General features: G+C 52.6%; 1 protein-coding gene across 1 annotated transcript in view; it reads right to left on the minus strand.

Moving 5' to 3' along the window:
• Nucleotides 1-1,039: 1,039 nt before the first annotated feature.
• Nucleotides 1,040-21,196, minus strand: part of PHACTR3 (phosphatase and actin regulator 3) — a 200,699-nt gene continuing 180,542 nt past the window's right edge. Inside the window, exons 9-13 of the mRNA XM_061209787.1 lie at nucleotides 8,467-8,522; nucleotides 4,328-4,389; nucleotides 3,114-3,254; nucleotides 1,233-1,309; nucleotides 1,040-1,049 (exon numbers count right to left, since the gene is read on the minus strand). Of these exons, the coding sequence (XP_061065770.1) occupies nucleotides 1,040-1,049; nucleotides 1,233-1,309; nucleotides 3,114-3,254; nucleotides 4,328-4,389; nucleotides 8,467-8,522 (346 nt within the window). The remainder of the gene's footprint in view (nucleotides 1,050-1,232; nucleotides 1,310-3,113; nucleotides 3,255-4,327; nucleotides 4,390-8,466; nucleotides 8,523-21,196) is intronic.

A 21,196-nucleotide genomic window follows, 5' to 3' on the forward strand; every position in this document is an offset into this window, starting at 1 on the left:
TTACCATACATAGAATATGTAGTAATTATATCTTTTTTTCTTTAACACAGAATTGAACGTTAAAAATAACTCCGAATGTTTTACGGAGAATGTTTATTTCCCAAACATTTTTTAGTGTTTTGAACACTCAAAAGTAAGGTGATTTATTCCTGCCCAAAAGTATGCCAGTCATGGGGGGGGAGCAAACATTTTTAAACAAACTATTTACTTGCTTCATTTTTTTCCTGCTCTTCCAACCTCCTTTTCCTCCCTTGATATATACAAAGTAAAACTATCGTGTAGGAGGAAATTCTGTGTGCCTGGTTTCTCTTCTACAGCCACAGTGGCTCACAGAGTAATCTTTTAAATAACAGTTGCAGTGGCCACTTTGTGAGGAACAGAAAAGGAAAGGAATCCATTGTTTTAGTTTGAGGCAGTATCTCCATTCAGGATTTCCTTTCCCTTTGTATTTGGGGCCTGAGCATCTCTAGACCAAGGGGGAAATGACAAAGCAGCTGGCACAGTTGACGGCTCGTGGCATCACAGGCAGCCTCTTTCGGATTAAAGGTATAGTGAGAACTTCATCATGACTTGTCACGGCCATGGACAAGAAGGGGAAATGCTGGAAGGATATGCAGCCAACGAGCACTTCGGCATCAGCAAGACACCCTGTGCCACTTTTGTTTACGGTCACGTGGACAGAGAGTATATTCCCCTTGTGTGAAAAGTCTTGATTATGGAAGAATCGGTCAATATTTCCCCACTGGAATATAAGCTCCATGAAGACGGGACCCTCCTTTACCTTATTTATAGTTGCATTCTCAGCACCAAGAATGGCACATAGTGATACTCAAATATGTGCTGAGGAAACAAATACATAAATATTTGTATAAATAAATCAGGGAGTTCTATAAACTAGGGAGTTCTGAATATTAGAGAAGGGGAATTAAACATATAGGCAAAGTACATTCAGTGCTTTGAGACTAATTTCGTTAAATATACATTAACTACTTAAATAAAACAACGACCTGTGTAATACTGTTCTCCTACATACCACCTTTCACCAAGCCCTGTAAGAAACCACGGGAGCGAACAGCACTTTCAACTGAGTTGCATTCTGTCTGTTCAAGACAGTTCTCTGCAGAAATACTGCATTTTTTTACCTGAACACACAGTGCTTTCTGGCATTTTTTTCTTTTTAAATGAATACCATGTTATAAGTATCATGAAATTCATACAAACAGAAATCTGACCTTGTCAGATGCTTGCTTGATGCATGTACCTCCATTTCATTACTTTTGTATTCATTCAGTTCTTTACGAATTGCTGCCTGGAATTTAAAAACTGCATGTTATTTTTCAGGACATTAAAAAGTTAACATAGGAAATTAGTATCATAGTTATGGATTGACAGCCATTCCTAATATTTGCTGGCTTTTGTTATTTTGTGATAGATTAAAAAACCTTTTGTTCAGCATTTAGACTTTTTACATACTCATTTTTATAGTCCTACCAAGCTAGTGCATAGCTGGTATTCTGGAAGTGTTTAGTGAATTTACTTGCTGTGCCGGAGTAGGAAGATATCAGCCCTCCCCCCGTCCCACCCCACCACGGTACATGATAGATGGATCAACCACATGCCTAGGGCACTTATAAAGTAGGAACATCGAAATAATGAGTGAAGTTCAGCTTCTGGTGAACTTACTTGGAATTCAGCAACTAGATAATCTAGAAACAAGTTATTCTAACTTCAGAATACATTTTTGTTTTGTGTCATTTGAGAAATAACCTTGCCGTTACATGTGGGTGAGATGTGCATCTCAGTCTTTTCAGGGCCTCTCATCTGGCCCTCCTCCAGCTTCCCAACACCCACTTTCATTGTGTGCTTCTCTCAGATAAACCCTCCAGGACCAGGGCAGACAAAAACAGCAGACACAGCCTCTGGGGCAAGGAAAGGCTTTGCGTCAAGTATGTAGGGACGTACTACTCCCAGCTCTGCTGCCAAAGACGCCTGAATTCTCCCTTCACGGCTGGGCTCCTCTGAGCACATCCACCACGGGTAACCGAGAGGGTCAGTCCAACTACAGCCTGTCTGCATTCCTCCAAGTGGATGCAATGCTCACGTGCATTCCTTTAGAACCTGACGGACTCACACTCAGCACATGAAGAACGAGGAACAATGAGCAAAGCCAGCAAACTCACTGGCTGAATGTATTACGTTCCTCTTCCGAAAGGCTTTAAGAGTTCTGAAAACCACTAGAGGCGGGAAGGGAGGAGAGACTGTGTAGACAGACGCTCCTGGGTTTAAGTTCTGCCAGTCGATAGCACCTGACCCCAGACAAGCCTTACCTGTCCCAGCCTCTCCTGGTCACCTGTTCAATGGCACCTCTACGGGGATAATTACAACACCTCTCTCTTAGGGATCTTTTGGAGGATTAAATGAAAAAATACCTGGCAGGCTGGGCTCAGTACAGGGCAGCGTGAGGGCTCGGTGGGTGTTAATTCCCTCTGCTTCACCCCTTAGCCTCTGCCCCACCACCTCCTTGCTCTCCCCGCCTCTCTGACCAGGAGGTCTCCAGAGACACCTCAAACCGGACCGGCCCAGGATAGAGCCCAGAGCTGCCTCCCTCTACACCAGGGAGGGTGTCCTGAGGGCCTCTCGCCTCTCCTTCCTTCCTCGTCCCCACTGCGGCTCGCTGTGTTTCAGACTATGCCATCCAGCTCTTTTTTGCCAGCCCTGCCTATTCTGACTTGTGCCCCAGATCAGAGCTTATCAACTTCACATTCTTGACATCTGGGGCTGGATCAGTCTCTGTGCGGGCTGTCCTGCGCACTTCCGGGTGGTGAGCAGCGTCCCTGGGCTCCACTCAACAGACGCCAGCAGCACCGCCCCACTGGTGACCACCAACAATGTCCCCAGACATTGCCAAATGTCCCTAAGGGCAAAACCATCCCCTGGTTGAAAACAAGACCCTAAATCTGGGTTGTCTTTGTGAAAGCAACATGTGGTCAAGCTCAGCCTTAACTGCAACAGCTGATGGCGCCCACTGTCTAAGAATAAACTCCCTGGCATGACACGGTTTGCCCTTCTTACATACACGCACCACGACCAGCGCAGACAGGTCTGTTCTGTACCTTATCTGCTGCCGACAGTCTTGTCCAGGGTTTGTCTGCCCGTCTGTCATAGTCCTGTGCTTTGGCCACCTCCACATAGTCACTGAATCGTATCAGAATTTTTCTGTCTCTCAGTTCATCAACTGTGGGTCTCTGATTAAGCTAAAATAAAAGATAACCATAGTTAGGTCTCATCATGCCAAACTAGCTTTCCTAAAGTACTCTGAACAAACAGTACCCTTCTACAAATAAATATAAAAGTCTGAAATTGTGAAATAGAACCCTAATGCAAAAAAAATCTCTAATGGGAAGGGCTTACATTATACACTCTTAAATTACAGCCACCTCCCCTTAACATATCTCATCAGGAGCACTCACACCCCCAGGAGGCCAGCGGTGCCCTGTTCACAGCACAGCTCAAGGAAAGGCTGATGAATTAACTTAGGAAAAATTTCACAGCAACAGCTGCTTCGTTTCAACTATCATTAGGCAGGACTTTGCCAAAAAAGCTTCTGATAAAGTTGAAATGCTAAATACTACTACTAGTGCTCATCACTCAAGCTCAGGAAGGATATTCGATTAACTTCAAGCAAGACAAGATTTCATTATTATTATTATTATTATTATTATTATTATTACAGAACACAATAGAGAAAGGATAACACCAGATCACTTGAATTTAGAGATGGTCAGGGCTTTAAAAGGAGATCAAAGTTTATAGACTTGCTACCTATATTGGCCATAGTACGTTTTGACTTAACTATTTGAGTCCCAGATACAAACCCTTGAGGCTAATAAAGTTTTCTGCAATCAGGAGCTTCTAGACAAGTGCAAGGTAACCAAAGAGTCTGAAAGGTAACCGACACACACTGATATCCAGGCACGCTTTGCTTAAGCACTGTGTAAAGAGCTCGAATAAATGAAGAGCATGCCCAGTCAACGTCTGACTTCCTGGAAACAAACGGAAACGTCATCCGGGCTGCACGGCCACGCCACGCTCTCTGGTGCTAGGTAAGGACATCGTCCACAGGCATGTCGGTCACACCGCGGGACGTGGCAAAAGGCACTGCTTTTCGAGCATCTGGTGAGTGAATTCACTGTTACCCCAGAAACCATCACTCATTACCACAGAGCGAGGCCCTGTATCACCCATCCCAGCTGCTACAGAAGCAGCTTTCTTCTAGCCCACCTTTCCCCCCTTAATATTCAGGACACAGGTGCTTAAGTGACAGTACCTTTCTTGTCAATCTCTGCTTGATTTCTCTTCTTTCCTCCTGCTCTGTCTGGTCATTCCTTTCTGTGAAAGATGGAAACAAAAAAAGAAGGAAAAGAAAAAAAAGAAGCAGGTTGAGACTTTCTTCTTTTTAGCAGGGAAGTGTCCTCAAGATCTGCACATTTCTGGAAGCTAAAGATGTAACACAAAGGACACCTGGCAGGTGACACTTTTCTCCACATCACAGTTTGTTTTTTCTCTGCTTTGCCAATTGCTGCTCAGGAGATTATGGTCTCACTGTCCACAGAAACACCTGTAGAAGGGAAGCTTTGCCATCGTCACAGCCTGGTTCTCCTGGGCCCTTCTCTGTGTCAGAAATAACCGCACAGATTGACACTGGGCATTTATTTGCGGGAGAAACAGGAAGCAGCTCTCTCTCCTAATCAAATTATCATCTCTCTCTCTGTGTATTTACATTTAGGAACATAGATGGCAAACAAAAATAGTTTTAGTAGGATAAGTTACATATATAATATATTCATACATACGTATATGAATGATTGTATATTAATAGAACTGTCACTGCTCTTTTTTTTTTCCCCCTTTTCCATGTAATAGGTATACATACTTTCAGTCAACCAGCATAAGGTAAGGAACATTCTCTTCAGATTCTGGGCAGCATGTGCCTGCTTGGAATTCATATTTTCAGGATGTATTTCAAATCCAAACACATCCAGGAACCCAGCTGACTCTCCACTGCAGAAGCAAGATGCATGACCTGCCGTTTAAAGGACCCTTAGTCTTTCACCAGAATTGGCTTTGCCTGGGGAGTGTGCCTATTAACATGCGAGCCGTGCTCACACCTACACTTGGGAGCTAAAAATGGAACAGAACGCTGAGATGTAGTGTAGAACGTACGCTCTGCCCTGGGATACCAGATAATGGATGTCCTATTTCTGGCTCTCTCTGTTGCTAAATAAAGCCTCAGGTCCCTGGAGGCGGCCCAGAATTCCTCTCCTAGGAAAGGGATCTCATCCGTCAGCTCTCCTAGAAACACCGCCAGGTCTGAGAAAGGGAAATCCTGCGACTTGCGGTTAACATAAGCTCATGTTACCTGCCTTTATCTAAAACATTTCAAACATTTGTGCATTTTGGGGATTTGGTATATGGGCGTTTAACATACTAGCCATTGTACTTTTCAGTAGTTTTCTTTAAAAAGGATTCATCTCGCATGTAGGTGTTTTAGAAAAGGAAACCAAACCCTGTCATGTTCCTGGTTCTTAATCTAAGTGAAAAACCAGAAGAAACCACAGTTATAAGCGCTAATCAGAAAGCTGATAATACAGTTAGGAAAAACTGTGAAAGTACCACATAGAAGGCCAACCATGAGGGATTTAAATGATGATATGAAACGAATTCTTCAGATTTCTTAAAAATAGGCCATGAAAAAATCCCAAGTACAGCCTCCATGTGAAAACCCTGAAGCAAGATCAGATCTTTCTGTTTTTTAACTCGTGAACAACAAATCAGCTTCATTACAAGTTCATATGAGCACAGCGGGGGGCTTCGGAGAGCTGATCTTTGAGTGCCCAGCGGGATCCCTCTCAGGGCCAGGCGCTTGGGGGGGGCACCAACTCCAAGACGTCCTTCCTCAGAGCCTAAGCCACAGATTCTCTGAGCTCCCCTCAGCGATGGGTTTGTGGATCTCTTATTCTCAGACTCAGAAAGCCCAGTGCCTTATACAAAACAAGGGAGCCATGATCGGAGTTTCCATACCCAGATTTACTGGGAATAGTGCCGGTAGCTTGGACAGTCACACATGTGTCTTCTGTAAACAGTCAGAGATGCACTGCTGCTCCTAAGGCGGTGGTTAGAGCGTGGACGATGAGCCAGGCCACCTGGGCGTGAACTTCAGCTCCATCCCTTTGCCAAGACTCAAGTTAAGAAGTCATAGTACCTCCTGGGGTCTAAGCTTCCTCACTAGGGAAAGGGGGACAGCCGTGCGAACCTCAGAGCTGTGTTGTAACAATTCAACGGGGGAACGTAAGCAAGCACTGCGTACAATGCCTAGCAGAGTGGGCCCAACGCGGGATGATCACTTTTAATATCATAGCATATACAGGAGCCACCGTGTCTTACGCTGTTGTATCCACAGATGCACAGGCCCAGGTCTGAGCGTTCCTCTGACACGATCGCAGTTAGTCATGAGCTCCCCACTTGAAGGGGAGCGAATACAACGTGATGATACTCTGCGCGTTGATTAGAGGCCGAAAATGCAGTAAGTGCGAGCCGGTGTCGAGGGCCGGCAAGGGTGATGTTCCAGGCTGGACCAGCTACAGTCAGTCGATTCTCACCTCCACGGAACCAAGCCAAACAGCCACCTCAAACCAGCAGGGAAATTCTCAAGGACCGCTGCCCAGGGCATTCGAGAAGCTTCCGGCTAGGGATGGACCTGCCTGCTGGGTGGTGGGGGAGGGACCACCAGGGCCATGGGGGTGAAGCCTGTTTTCCTGCCCCTGCTGTGCCCTGAAGGTGAGTGCCGTCAGCTCCCGGGGTCCACCTGCCATCTCTGCTCACCAGGCACCAGCTCTGATATTCAGGCTTCCACGTCTATGTGCAGAGACTGACACAATTAGAAGCACTTGCCGGTGGGAGGGCCTGGCCGCCCGCAAGACCAGAGAGGAGGTCACCACTGACGGGAGAAACGGTTTCCGGGAGAGAAGCCTCCGCCCACTCTGGGCAACAGACCAGTCTGAGGACGGCACTGCCCGGGCCTTGAACTTGCCCCGTTCAACTCTTGGATTACTACTTCAGGGGCACCTGTGACTCAGGAGCTTTATAAGTAAGTGATTTAATTTTTAAAAATTCAAATATTTGGTAACAGAGAGCTTGACATTTCTAGCAGCCCACTTGATCAAGCATGTTAGCAACGAAAAGCTTTTCTTGAAATCCTCAGAGGTGGCCTAGTTCACGTAATATAGTAGTTTCCATATCTTAAGTTTAAAAAATAAAACACAGAATTCTTTTTGTTTGGCTGTGCCACACGGCTTACAGGATCTTAGCTCCCCCACCAGGGATCGAACCCGAGCCCCCTGCAGTGGAAGCGCAGAGTCCTAACCACTGGACCGCCAGGGAAGTTCCTAAAACAAAGAATTCTTAATCTTAGGGTTTAAATATTTCCAACAGTCTATAAAGGAGGGAGTCTTCCAGGCAGTTAATAACGGTGCTGAGGCAAAGAAAGGGGGAAGGAATCAGATAGGACGCGGCACCTGGACCAGAGGTTCTGCTGTCTACTTTGTGACAGAAGGTCAGCCTCGGGACCATCTTAACTTTGTAAAAAGACGTTCATGGAATGAAAAACCAAACTCAGAGAATGTCTGCAGAGTTCATCCGTAAAGAGGGGAGAAAATGAAAATATTTTAAAAATCCAGGCCCTTAGAAGATACTTGTTGTAGAAAATGCCTCGCAGACGAAAGTCTGTTGACCAGATACGTAAGAAGTATCTGAGAAACACTTTTGAAAGGGTTTTACCACCCAAATCATCAATGGCTTTAATGAGATGGAACAGTGTTCGCTACATCGTGGAGGCTATCCCTGGACACCGGTGTTCAGCACATGTTACAACCGCACACCTAACGGGGGAAACCCAAGGGGTGTGACGCCGGGAGGGAGGGTCCTGGAATCGCGGGGTTCTAAGCCACAGGCAACGTTTCCCAAGGCTTCTCCGTTCCTCTGAGCTGCTTTATGCCCCCAGCTGTAACCACCAAGGGGCGAGTCCTTCCCTGGTAGGATTTATACATTGTCCACACCTGCCTGTGATGTCCGTGGCCATCAGGAGCCCCAGTCCCAAACTGCCAGGGACACCTGCTTGAGACCCAGCCTGCAAAAGGATATGGATTCGTTTCCCTTCCATCTGCAGGGCTGACCAATGAGATAACCCTGGAGTAGGGACATCTTTAACGGTGCTAGGAGAGCTTTTTTCCTTTTTAATTTTAAACAGGATGTGCCTGGGTGGTTCAACTTTCCCGGGGGCTTGCTTTCAGAGTCCCTCAGCAGCTCAGACCTAACGGGAACCCAGGAGGGCTCAGGCCGCAGAGCCGGGTTCCCGCAGCAGCCTCAGCACACGTGAGGGGGGGCCTCAGGGCATCACCCGCTACTCACGTTTCAAGATGTTTCTTCTCTCCAGTTCTTCCACGGCGGGTCTTTGGCTCAGCCGTCTGCGGAAAAACACTAGAATTACATTTTGCACCATGGTGGCTGCCGGCGGATTGCACCCAGGGTCTGCGAGGGTCCCAGGCGGGTGGCGCACCCCCTGAAGATCGCCTCCCCAAAAGCGGGAGGACGAGAGGGGGACCTTCTCCAGCGGCTGCCTCTTGCTGGCAAATCGAGTTAGACCCCCGCGCGGGAGGGAGGCGGTCCTCTGTCACCGGGCGGCTGGGGCAGTCCGCAATCCCCCTCCGGACGGGCAGTTCTTCATGTCCAGATCTGCTGCCAGCCCGGCGGGCTGGACGGCTCCCCAGGCGGCGCGTCCGAGCTGCGCGGAGATCCACCTGGGAGATGGTCCCCTGCCAGCTGGCGGAGGGAGGGGCGGGCAGCCGCGTCTCCAGCTTCTGTGTCCCCAGCTCCCGGCGACCCGGACCACTGGCACTCGCCCTGGTCCTGCTCCTACCGCGGTCCAGCCTCACCCGCCACCAGGGTGGTGATGGAGGGAGCTTCTGCCTCTACGGGCAAGGAGCCGAGGCGCGTAGAGAGGAAGCGCATCCAATCCAGGCTGGGAATCTCCTGGGCTGAGCGCGCGGAGCCGGCCACGCCCACAGCTCCCCTCCACCCTACCGCCCGGTGTGAGAGATAGGAAGACAAATGATCATTTCCTTTCAAATGGCCTCTCATTGAGGGAGTTGGAGGACACAGCCAAAAGGAAAAAAATACATACATAAATAAAAGGCTTGTCAGGAGAGGGAGGCATAATTAGCCAAAATTAATGCCAAGCTCCAATTATTTTTGTAACTCCAATAATGCTGTCCTTGGGGGCAGAGCCAGAAAGCTTCCCACTTCCGGATCCTGTAGCCACTGCACAGAGACAACAGGCTGAGCATCTGAATGCCCACAACGTGGGACCACAATACTCTGCCCCAAAGGGGATGTCGCTTCCATAAACACTTGCCTCCTGTTTATAAGCCCTGTCGCAGCACACAGCCCGGGGCGGCCCGGGGGCTCAGTCTGCTGATGGGTTCCTCTGGGGGCTTGTGTGTCTGCTGGCTGCTGGGTGGTTGACTAACATCTTGTCTGGATGTCTGCTGATACTTCAACCTGCCCCCCACAACTCCTGGCTGGCACCCAGGGGCCAGGGCCAGGGCCTCCCAATCCCTCCCAAGCACCGGGCACAAAACCAAGCTCTTTGGGTGGGGCTCCCTCAGCCTGGTCAAAATCCCCCAAACGCCATTCATTCACTCACTCACTAAGTGACTGGCAAGCACTGGCTCTGTGCCAGGCGCTGCTCCAAGCCCCAGGACACAGTGGTCCCTGCCCTTGGAAAGCTCACAGTCTAAAGAAGGCGGCAGACAACAGTAAACAAACAAACAAGACCATCCCAGGGAGTGGTCAATGCCATGGAGAAGACAAAATGGGGGGCGGGGAGGATGTGATGGATGAGTGATGGGGTAGGGGAACTCAGGGGAGATCTATTTCCACGGAGATCGCAGAAGAGAAGCAGCCAGCCGTGGGAAGATCACATTTCTAGACGGTGTCTCCTAACTGCTCACATGCTGGGCTTGGGGAAGGGCAGGGAGGAGTGATCAAGGCGGACTTCCTGGAAGAGGAAACTTTTGGCAGAGTTGTGGAGAATCCACAAGGGGTGCAGAACCTGGTGCTTAGTGGCTGCCAGTTGACCAGCCAGGATGCCCACAGGGACAGCTGAGGATGAGGCCACGCATCTCCTCAAACCTGAAAAGCACCCCTAAACCTCCACTCACTTTGCCCCGACAGAGGCTTTTTCTTCCTGGAGCCCTGTTCTCTTCCAAAATGAGGACTAATAACAGACCTTCGCAGAGGTGAGAGAATTGAATGAGAAAATGCACAAATGCACCTGTTACCATGCTTGTTCAGGACAATGGTTTCTCAAGAACTGTCTGGAGAAAACCCAGCCTGTGGGTTGTCAGCTGATCATGGAGTGAGTTCTCAGAAAGTGTGGACATCTCAGCACCAACACCTCCGCCACTGGCCCAAGGGGGGAAGGCAGGTCTCCAGCTGGCTGCTATGCACCTCCTGGATGCTGCCAGGGTGAGGCCACAGCAGGCCCACAGGGCACCTCCGAATGTTCCAGAAGGGGTAGTCCGCTGGGTGGACACAGCCCTGCAGGTACACAGCTGTGAGCAAAGTGCAGCCTACTGGGTTGTCACCAACTTGCCCCTCTACCCAGAGGGAGTCCAGGAGCCCACGGCTGGACGAGAGGGCCCAGGGCCCTGGGTAGCACCGCCAGCCCGATCCCCTCCCTGTGGGACCCCAATCACGGGGGGAAGGGTGGTGCTGCAGGTCGAGAGCCCCCATCTAGACTCGCCCCTACCTGTACCCGACACCCCACTTCATGAGACTGAGAACTTCTACCTTGAGTTAACCTGACCTTCCGTGTCAGATGTTTAGTGAGCCTATAGGACACGCCTGGCCCTGGGATGTGGTGGTGAGAAGTTAGACCCAGCCCTGCCCTCAGGAGCACAGGCTCCGGGGGCACAGACATTCAGCCCATTATCACACAAACAACCAGGCATTTCTGCGTGGTGACCAGCGCTAGGAGGAAGAACCGACAGTACTATGAAAGCCTAGAGTAGGTGGGCCCACCTGGACAGAGGCGCTGCCTGAGAAGGTGATGCTTGATTTGAGATCTGAGATCAGAAGGGTAAGTGGGGACGGCTAAGCGGGGAGGGGCGGGAAGAGCACAGCACGTGCAAAGATCCTGAGATCAGAAGGGCTCCTGCAGTGCCACCTGGACGGAGTGGGGGTGTGTGTGCATCCACGGGGCAGGACCCACCCAACCTGCAGTCCTTGGTGAGGTCTGGATTTATTCCCAGAGCCCGGAAGGCACTGAAGGGTGTGAAGCAGGCAGGGCAGGATGGGGCATGGGCATGCCAGGATTGGATGTACCTTTGGAAGCACTTCTGGACTGCTTTCCAAGGAAGGACAGAGAAGAACCTGCCCCCAGGAGACATGGAGCAGGGGGAGCCCCATCAGACAGGAAGCACAGGTGCCACAGGCCCGTGAGTGGCTGAGGGCCCACGAACTGTTCAAGACAAGGGGAGGTATTGGCTCTAGACTAAGAACACTGCAAATTCCAAATTAATACACGTTGGACTAAGTACATATTAAACACAATATTCCGCGCATTTGCCGCCTGAGACTCAGCACCACTCTCCACGTGGGCTGGGACTTCCCAAAGCAGGAGGGGCGACAACCCTAATATCAAGGGCAGACAACATGATTATGCCCACTTTACAGATGAGACCACTGCGGCTCAGAGAAACAAACATGACCAGGTCTTATTCCCCACGTAGACCCCAGAGTCTGGCACAGGCAAACACAAGTGGCCCGAACAAGGAGCAAATGAATGGATGCTGGCTCCTCCCCCTCTCCGAGGCGTGTGCTTGGTGTGGCCCAGGAGGGATGCTGCCACAGCATCCTTGCTTTGGCACCTCAGCAGCAAGGGGCTCTCCAGGACGTGCGGAGACAGCCCCAGGGTGGCAGGGCTTTGGGGGTGAAGGGGCGGAGCCTCAGGAGGGGCGGGGCCTCAGGAGGGGTGAGGTAGGAGAGGTCAGCACCCTGAGGGATTCCCCGGCTCCACCCACGGCCGCTCCCTCCTTGTGCAGAAGCTGCCGCTGTGGGTGACGAGCAGGTGCCGCCTGGAACTGGGGAAGCCACAGTCTATTTCTGACTCTCCCGCTGAGAACGCAGGAATGTGGCAGCCAATTACAGCGCTGCGTGGGCGTGGGAGCGACACCAGGAAAAGAAACCAGGAGAAAGAGAACCTGCCCCACCCCCCGCTGTTCCCCTCCCCACGCCTGTTCACACAGGAGAGGCGGGCGTGCTGGGGGACCAAGAGCGCACTGGACAGGCCCTGGGGACTTGAGTAGGAGGTAAACGTACAGGCCACCTGGGACAGGACAGGGTGGGGGGCATGGCAGCTGCGGGTCTGCGCGCAGTGTGGGTGTGAGGGCCCCCACAGGGGCTCCCCAGCCCTCCGGCATCTCCTCTGAATAGGTCTGCGGTGAAGGCCGAACTCTGCACCTGACCCTGTGCTGTGAACATGGGAAACAACCTGAGGACAGAGAGCCGGTCAGTGAGCAGGTGATGCACGAACAGGGAGCAATGGGGAAGAACGGGTGGAGGGAGGGGAGCCACGAGGCCACTGACAGCCGTGTGACCAGGGTGCCCGGAGTGGGTTTCAGGAGAATAAGTGATGTGATTATACCATCCACATCCCTCAGGCTGCAAACTTCCATCCCCCAGACCAGCACCGGAGGCAGGACACAGGCAGAGTCTCAATTCAAGTCCCAGCTCTGCCCCTCTGCTGGTGGGGTGACAGGGGCTAATGCCACCCCCACCTGAGCCTCCAATCCCCTGGCCCTCACCTGCCCCAGGGAACCCAGGGGTGCCGAGGGGGTCGAGAATACTAAGACAAGGAGGAGGCCGGCACACGAGCAGGTGCGGGTATTATTACGATGATCAGCATCTATACCGCTCCCCGAGTGTGGTGGGCCCAGGTCTTCTCCAGCTTCAGCCAACAGAGCTGCCATCTCCGCCCTGCTGGCAACCTCCCTGACCCCCGGGGCGGGGGGGACAGCCTGGCCGCCTGACCCATCAGAGCACCGCGGTCCACATTCAGCAAGCAGCTGCACTTTCGGCTCACCCAATATTTTTTAAAATGCGCATATGAAGCAAGTATTAATCGACTGGGAGTTTTCACTTTAGAAAATCAGTTTTCCAGCTTCCCTTGATATCTGGGAAAGCTGGCTACTCCAGATCCATACCTCCCTGGCCCTCCCCACCCCTGGCATCACAACTGGCACACAGCAGCTGTCTCCTCATCGTCCCCGCGCCTCCCCTTCCAGTGGCCTCGCTCCCCTGCGGGCTCTCCATCGGGGTCACCTGTGGGACCAGGGTCCTGAGGGGGCCGGGCCCTGGGAACCCCCTCCTCGTCCTGAGGACCCCCTTCTGCCTCCTAGACACATTGGGGGCGAGTGGCCCGTGTTCCCGGGAGCACCTGACGTGGCGGGAGGGTGGCCCAAGGACAGCAGGTCCAAACCTCAGCTCTGCAGCCCGCCGTCGACAAGTGGCCCCAGCTGACCGCCCCATGGGAGCGTCCAGCTGCTGACTTTCTTCCTTGGGGAGGATGAACGCACAGTCAGACCTCTTTCCAGGGGCACACCTGTCTCCCATCAGCCAGCTCAGGCCCAGGGCTGCCACGCAGCCTCCGTGCACGGGCCTGTGACGCCCTCTGGTCTCCCGCCTCCTCTCCCACAAGGGGCTGATGACGATGCCGCCCGTGGGGGTGGCTATGGGGTAAGTGAAATGGCCCAGAAGCCCCAAGCCAGGTACCTGACACGCAGCAGGCCCGCCCGTAGCCAGTGGCCGTGTCAGAATCGTCCCTCACACACCCTCGCGGGACCTCGCACCGGGCACGGCTCCAGGGGCTGCGGGCCATGCCCCCGGCGGCCAGGACTGCCCCCCGGCACTGCACGCGCTCCGAATCGCCACTGCCTCCCCGCGGGGTGCAAGGAAACGCCTGAAGTCACCTCGGCGTCGGGCGAGAACCGAGACGCAATCCTGCCAACCAAGGCAGAAGGCCTTCCTGGGGAGAGAAGCCACAGCTGCAGGAGAGCCAGCTCTCCGCCCACAGGGACGTGGCTATTTTGGGAGCTCCTTCCTGGGAACACCGATCCTGTTCCACTGCCAGCCTTGAGTCACCAAGGAACACCGGAGTCCCCGCCTGCGACAGGGTTCCCCAGAGGCACTGTCAGGGTGGGGGGACCATCAGGGACACGTGGGCAGGCCGTGGAGAGAGGGTCAGGGAGGGGAGCCTCTCCAGGAGGTGACACGGAGATGAGGCCACACAGGGACCAGAGCCGGAGCTGTCCACGCTGGGGAACAGCGGCGCCCCCCAAACCTTAGTCCCCTCCGTTCTTGCAGTTACCCTGCGAGGACGAATTATCAGCCTGTTGGGAGCTTGCCTGGCGAGGCGCTGGCCGCAGGTCCCCATCACGGCATCTTGTGACCCAGGCACTCCAGCTGGCCTAGCATCCGACCCCACCTCCTCATACTTGCTTACGGTCCGGTGTCCCTACTTCAGAGGCTGGCACCTGCTGTGGCCACGCGCTCACGCCAGACACCGAGCCACCCTCTGCTCCTCTGGTTCCCCACTCCCAGCGCCCAGGAACCTCCGAGTCCACAGGGTTCCAGCACCGACACCTCATATGTCCATCCCACTCACTCCATGCCTCCCACAGCCGCGGGCTGGCCTTTCTGAAACATGACCCCCACTCTCACCATGACCTCAAACCCGGGGTCCCACCGCACTCAGGACCAAGTCCAAGCCCCACGAGGCCAGCGAGTCTGCGGGGACCCTCCCCAGACCCTGCGCCCAGTGACTCCCACACCGAGCTGCTCACGTCTCCCTCGGCACAGGAATCCTTCTCCTAACTCAGGGTCCCCAACCCCATTAGACCCTACACCCCCTTTATAACAAGTATTCTGTCACGCCCCCTTTACCCCAACCCATCGACATGCGTAATTTTTAAAAGTCAGTGTGATGTCCGGCTGTAACACAGGAGGAAGAAGGTAAGGCAAGTTTTAATCAAATAACATATATTCAATCCATAAGTGCTCAACACAAGCACGTCACGTGGTGTGGTGAAGGCACCTACGCAAAACCACCACCATGACAACAGCAGCAGCTATGAACGCAGAAGGACTGGGCTCTGTACTGGTCACTCACACACCCACAGTGATGGCGCCACGGAGGAGCCATTTCCCGAAATGAGCAATTCTCGGTAAAGTTCTGAATGAAACCAGGTGTATCAATTTCCATCAATTTCCAAGACACTTCTGTTCAGGGAAACTGTGACAAAACTGCCAGATCTCCCTGTGTGTGTCCACTGCACACCCAGGTTGCAGGCTCAGGTCATTCTAACAGCTTTGGACCCTCCGAGCATCCGAGGGACACTGAAGGTCAAGTGGGGTGGGGGTGAGTCCTCCTTGCTCAGCAAGTGCCCTCGCCTGCGGGACGCCCGACCCCCTGGCCTGGCCCGTCACAGTGACAGCCCACGAAACCTCCCCAGGTTTGCCAGGGACCACAGAACAGCTGACCTAAACCCTGTGCTCTCAGGCAGACATCTTACCTCCTCCAGGAAGACCGCCGGCTGGAACGGGGGAGCCCATCCTTCACCTCCAACCCCGGGCCTCAGAGTGTGCTCTGCAGGCGAGCTCTGATGATGACATTTTGGTATCTACCAAGATTACAAATGCAGGTATTTATCCTTTGACCCAACAGTTCAGGTCTAAGCGGATGTTTTCTGGAATGTTCATAAGGACACAGTGCATGAGAGCAGAATTCAAGGCGGAGCTCTGGAGTCCATTTAGAGCCTGGCTGGAGACACTGTAGTCCACTAGCAACAGAGCTTCAGGCAGATGTGGGAAAGCACGGGCGCTTCTCGATGGGTCCTCCCTGTAAGCCCACCTGGCTGGACTCTGGAGCATGAAAGTAAAACTGGGCTCCAAACCCAGCCTTGGTGTGAATTCTAACTTCTCCACAAATCAGCTCTGGGATCCCCCATCTGCTCGTAAACTTCTTGCTGCCTTTGGCCCTGGGACCGTCATTTGGTGGAGTCCACCTGGTAAGGCCCCGTCCCCAGTTCTGCAGTCGATCACTCACCTAGGTGCCATGGTGGAGGTGTTTTGTAGATGTGATTTAACGTCCATAATCAGTTGACTTGAACTAAGGGAGGCTGTCCTAGATGGTCTGGTGGGCCTGGTCAAATCAGTGGAAGGGCCTTAAGAGCAGGGCTGGGGCTCCCTGGCTAAGAGGAGATTCTGCCTGTAGACAGCAGCCTCGGTCCATGCCCGGGAGTTCCGGCCCTTCCCGACGGCCTGCCACAGATGCCGTCAGCAATGTCCTGCCATAAACCGCTTAATATACACCTCCCACTGGTGCTGGGCCTCTGGGTCTCAGACACAGCCTCCTTCTCCATAAACGAGGATGACAGTACTATGGGAGGAGCTCTCTCGAGTTACCTCCACTTATCTGAACCCGGGTTAACCGACACTCCCCGTCCTTCTGGAAAAGCAGACCCCACTGAGCACACGTGGCAGGCAGCCCCGGCCCCGTGCAGTCCGTTCCCACAGAGAGCTGGGCACCTGTCAGGAACTGGTCTCCTTGTTCCCTAACCTATGCGAACCAGGTGAACTCGTTTCTGTAATTAGGTGATTTAATCAGACTTTATGCACATTGATTAAATGATTCAATATGGATGGAAAAAGAAAATGTTATTTCTATGAGAACCGACTTGGCTGCTTTGAAGTCAGTAAAGGCAGGATGTTGAAACACGGCCGTCGTGGGCAAGTATGGGAAACACGGCCGTCGCAGGCAAGTATGGGAGATGAACGAGTGAACGATGGGGTTTCCATCTCTGGGAGGACTCTGCTTCCAGGCATCTTTAATTCTCACTCCTCTGCAGAGAAGTCGGCGCTAGAAATTGTAGAAGATGCATCCAACGTTTGTCTCACACGAGAAAGAACACTAATTGTAGATCCTTCTGCAGTGCCGCCTCAAAAGATGGCCGAATAAATGCACCTCTGAATGACTTACGTTAAAATAAAGTGTTTCGAGCATGAACAAGTCACGTTTATAATTTCTTCTTCTAACCGGCTTTGGGATTAATCACCCGTGTTGAGCGTGGAGTCGGGGGCTCTGCCCTCTCCCTCCCGGGCCTGTGATCTCCTCCCGAGGATGGCTCAGCCCCGTGCAGGGAGGGCTGTCCACTCAGTACAGAGGAGGCTAGTTACCATCATGGTTATTACTGCTCGTGTAAAACCCGCCTCCGAGTGGTTCCAAACAGCCCATGGACAGCGGCAGCCTCTGGGCAGAGATGGGGTGGGAGTGAGATGTGCTATTTAAGTTTTACCACGGATATTGGTCCCTTATTCAGATTTGGAAAATTAAAGTAATACATAATGCTCCCCACTGCCTGCCCGTGGCGTTAGGACCACTTTGGTCCCTGGTCCACAAATGTTTATGGGGTACCTGTCGGTACCAGGCCCTGCCCCTCCCCTCCCTCCTCCCCTTCCTGGGGAAGCTCTCCCGAGTCTTGGAGGGCTCCCAGCTCCTCCTTCACCAAGAGGCTCATTCATCCGCTGGGCCGCATCTCCTGGTTCCTAGCTCCCCTCCCCAGCAAGTCTGGGAGCCGAAGGCAGGTTAGTACGGCGCCTGAGGCCCAGGGCAGGGGCTCAGCAAGGCTGCAGTAAACAAGCAAATACTGGGTGAGGAAATACCAAGGCCAAGAGAAGCCCAACTCCACTTGATTTTAAAAAAGGAAAGCGCACCACCCTACACACCAGGTAGCTTCCACAGGACACGGAACTTCAGCAGCGCTACTAAGAAGCATCGGCCTCACCAGCCCGGAGAGGGGAGGTTAGGAACTGCCTGGTAGGGCGGGATGTAGGACCCCGACAGCGCCCTGTGCGCTGCGCACGCTACTTCCTGTGTCCCACAGGCATCTCACCCTCTCTCCCTTGACCTCCCTCCCCGCCCTGTGTCCTGAAGGCAGCCCCTGCATCCCTTTTGTTCTCTCCTCCATCCCCAGGGCCCTGTGCTGAGGGTGGGCACATAGAGGTTGCCCAGGAAGTGTCTGCCCTTGAACTGCAATGTCATGGGGGGGTATCACTGAGGAAGGGACAGCGGTATCTGTCCACGTCACCCCAGGGGCCCCTCAGAGTCCCCCTCCCCCTCAGCTTCCCACCACTTGCCGAAACCCCTGGGCCCAGCTCTAGACGGTCGGGAACACGAGGCATTTACAAATTTCCCAGAGCCTATAGGGGCTTCCACACAGACTCCTTGGACCAGACTGCTTTAGAAATCGCTGTTACCTCACAGACACAAGGTTTTCCATTCACTTGTCCATCTGTTTGCTCCTTCCTTCCGTCCTTCAGTCTATCTCAACAAAATTAATCTGAACACCCACTGTAGCAGAGACCGCTAGCTTCCTACCCAACCTCCATTCTCCCTTCTTACATAGCACCAGAAAGCTGATTCATTCAGGGACGCTTCTTTTCCAGCTAAGCATGGCCACGTGAAGAGGTTCTACCAAGGAGCTGTAGGGAAAGGTGTGCCGAAAAGCCTCTAGAAAGATTCTTTTTGAAGAGCTGACTCAGCTGGGATCTATGCACCTTTGGGACTTGAATGTGATGTCTGGTGCCCCTGCAGCCATCTTGGACCATAGAGGGTAAGTGCCAGTGTGAGGATAACTGAGCAGGAAGATACTGATAGAAGGAAGCCTGGATCCTCAGTGACTGTGGAACAACCATGCCAGGCCTGACTGTCTGCAACCATTCCACGAAGCAGGGTGCCTCCAGGCCCAGTGTCCAGAACCAGCCTGACTGGGTCAAATCTCAGCTCCATGACATACTAGCTGTGTGACTCTGAATATCTTACCTAACCTCTCTGAACCACCATTTCCTTAGCTATGAAAGACAGCTAATAATAGCATTTACATCTTAGGCTTCGGTGAACGCAGGCAAGGCACAGTCCCTGGCACGCGACACACATTTAATAAATGTTAGCAAGCTACCATTGCACTATCATTACTATGACTACAGCTCACACAGGATAAGCCCTGACTCTGGGTAAAGCAGGCAGGTGTCACACGCCCATTTCACAGGCTCGGACAGGTGGAGAGTGATTAGCCTGGGCCCCCTCAGTCCGCACCTCTCAGCCACGTGAGCTCTAAACCGCCAGTCCCCCTGCCCCCCTGGGTATGGGATTCGTGTTGTTATTGAGCCTGAAGGGGGGTTGAGGTTGTTTTGCATTTTCTTATAAAACACACTGTACTTTCCTTGACGGACTCCCAAGCAACCAAGGAAAACGAGAGCAGCTGACCCCACGGGAGGACTCAGGGGCCATGAGCTGATAGGACCAAGGGGGGCTGGGCCCCACCTGCAAGGGCCACCCAGCCCCAGATGCTGGCTCTTCTTCCTTGGACGTCATGCGTTCTAACAAAGACCGAGATTCACATGTGTGTCCTCCGAGGCGTAGGTTTTGTCAAATGTTTCCCGACTTGGGAGTGCCGTTTTTCTATTGCTTAGCTACTTCCATCTAAAAGCAGAACACGCGCGACTTTACAGCCACCGCTCGGCCTGGACTGTGCCGGCCTCGTTCTCCCAGGACCATCGCACCCCTCCCTCCAGGGCGGGGGTCTCGTCTTGCCCTCCCCCCAACATCCCACAGGGCCTGCTCCCAGGCCTGCCCCGCGACTCCCTTTTGTATTTTGCAACAAATCCTTGAAAGTGCCTCGTTAATCCCAGGCTTCCTCTTCACCTTGGAGGCTACGTACTAGTCACGGCAGGCCCCTCCCCACAGCAGCGGAGCAGGGAGGCGGTACCAGGCTAAGGGCCTGGGAGGGTTTATCTGGATAGAACAGACCTGACCTCCGCATCCCCTGAGGTTTCTAAACAGAGGGAGACTGAAAGCCCCAGGAACATGCCCGAGATTCCCTGGAGAGCTGGGGAAGTGAGTCAAGAAAATCTGCTTCACCAAAGAAGGAAGAAAAGCAGAGAAATTGCTAAACACAAAGAGTCTTTGCTCCTGGGATCTCAAAATCCTCTTAAGAGGGTTGTAGAGACCCGAGCCCTGCACATCCCAGCCGAGGGGTGGCTGCTACCTCGAGATCACCATCCCAACCAGCCACTGCACTGGGTCGGTCCTGAGCTGGACCTGCAGGAACTGAGAGGTCCTGGCCCCGCCCACCCTTGACCTTCCACCACTTTCAAGGCTCCCTTTCTCTCCAGGCAGGAGTCAGCCTGAAGCTCCTGACCCGGCTTCAGATGTGGGCTTCATTCTCCTGGAAGTGGGGTCCCTGGACCTCAAGGAGGTCGAGAGCCACTGTTTCCTAAGTGCTTCCTATGTATCAAAGACAGACAATGAAGATGTTGAGGATGACGATAAAGATGTGGATGAAAATGTTGCTAAAGATGATGGTAAAGAAGATGAAGAAGATAAAGACAAAAATGATGAAGATAGCTGATGTAGATGAAGAAGAAAAAGACGGATAAGACACTGATGAAAATGACGGTGGTGATGATGAAGATAAACAAGGTGATGAAGATGGTGATAAGGATGAAGACAGCGACAGTGATGAAGATGCTGAGGAAGAGGATAAAGTTGGTAAAGACACAATGAAGAACAGGATGGTGACACTAATTGTGGTCATGGGTCTTCATACATACCTCCCCCAACCCTTGCGACAATAACTGAAAAAGTATTAAGTGCCCACATGGCTCAGGTACTGTTCTAGGGATTGGAGATATGGCTAAGGGGTGAGGGCTCCTTTGGGGGGTGACGAAAATGTCCTGAAGTTGATTGTGGTGATGGACACACAACTCCACGGATATACTAGGAGCACTAGACTGTGCACTTTGAAAGGCTGCGTTGTATGGTATGGAAATTATGTCTCACACTATTAAAATTCCCTATCCCCATATTTATTTGTTTTATTCCCTGGTGCTTCCTCCCTGCCACACAGAAATCTAGGCTTTTTATGTGTCCCGTCTCTTTGCATCCTGTCCGCAGCCCTAGGAGATGGGCTCTGTTTTAATTATCCCCATTTTACACAAGAGAACAGTGAGGCACGTGCCA

The sequence above is a fragment of the Eubalaena glacialis genome, chromosome 13 (genome assembly GCF_028564815.1).
Source record: "Eubalaena glacialis isolate mEubGla1 chromosome 13, mEubGla1.1.hap2.+ XY, whole genome shotgun sequence".
In the NCBI taxonomy this organism is placed as follows: Eukaryota; Metazoa; Chordata; class Mammalia; order Artiodactyla; family Balaenidae; genus Eubalaena; species Eubalaena glacialis.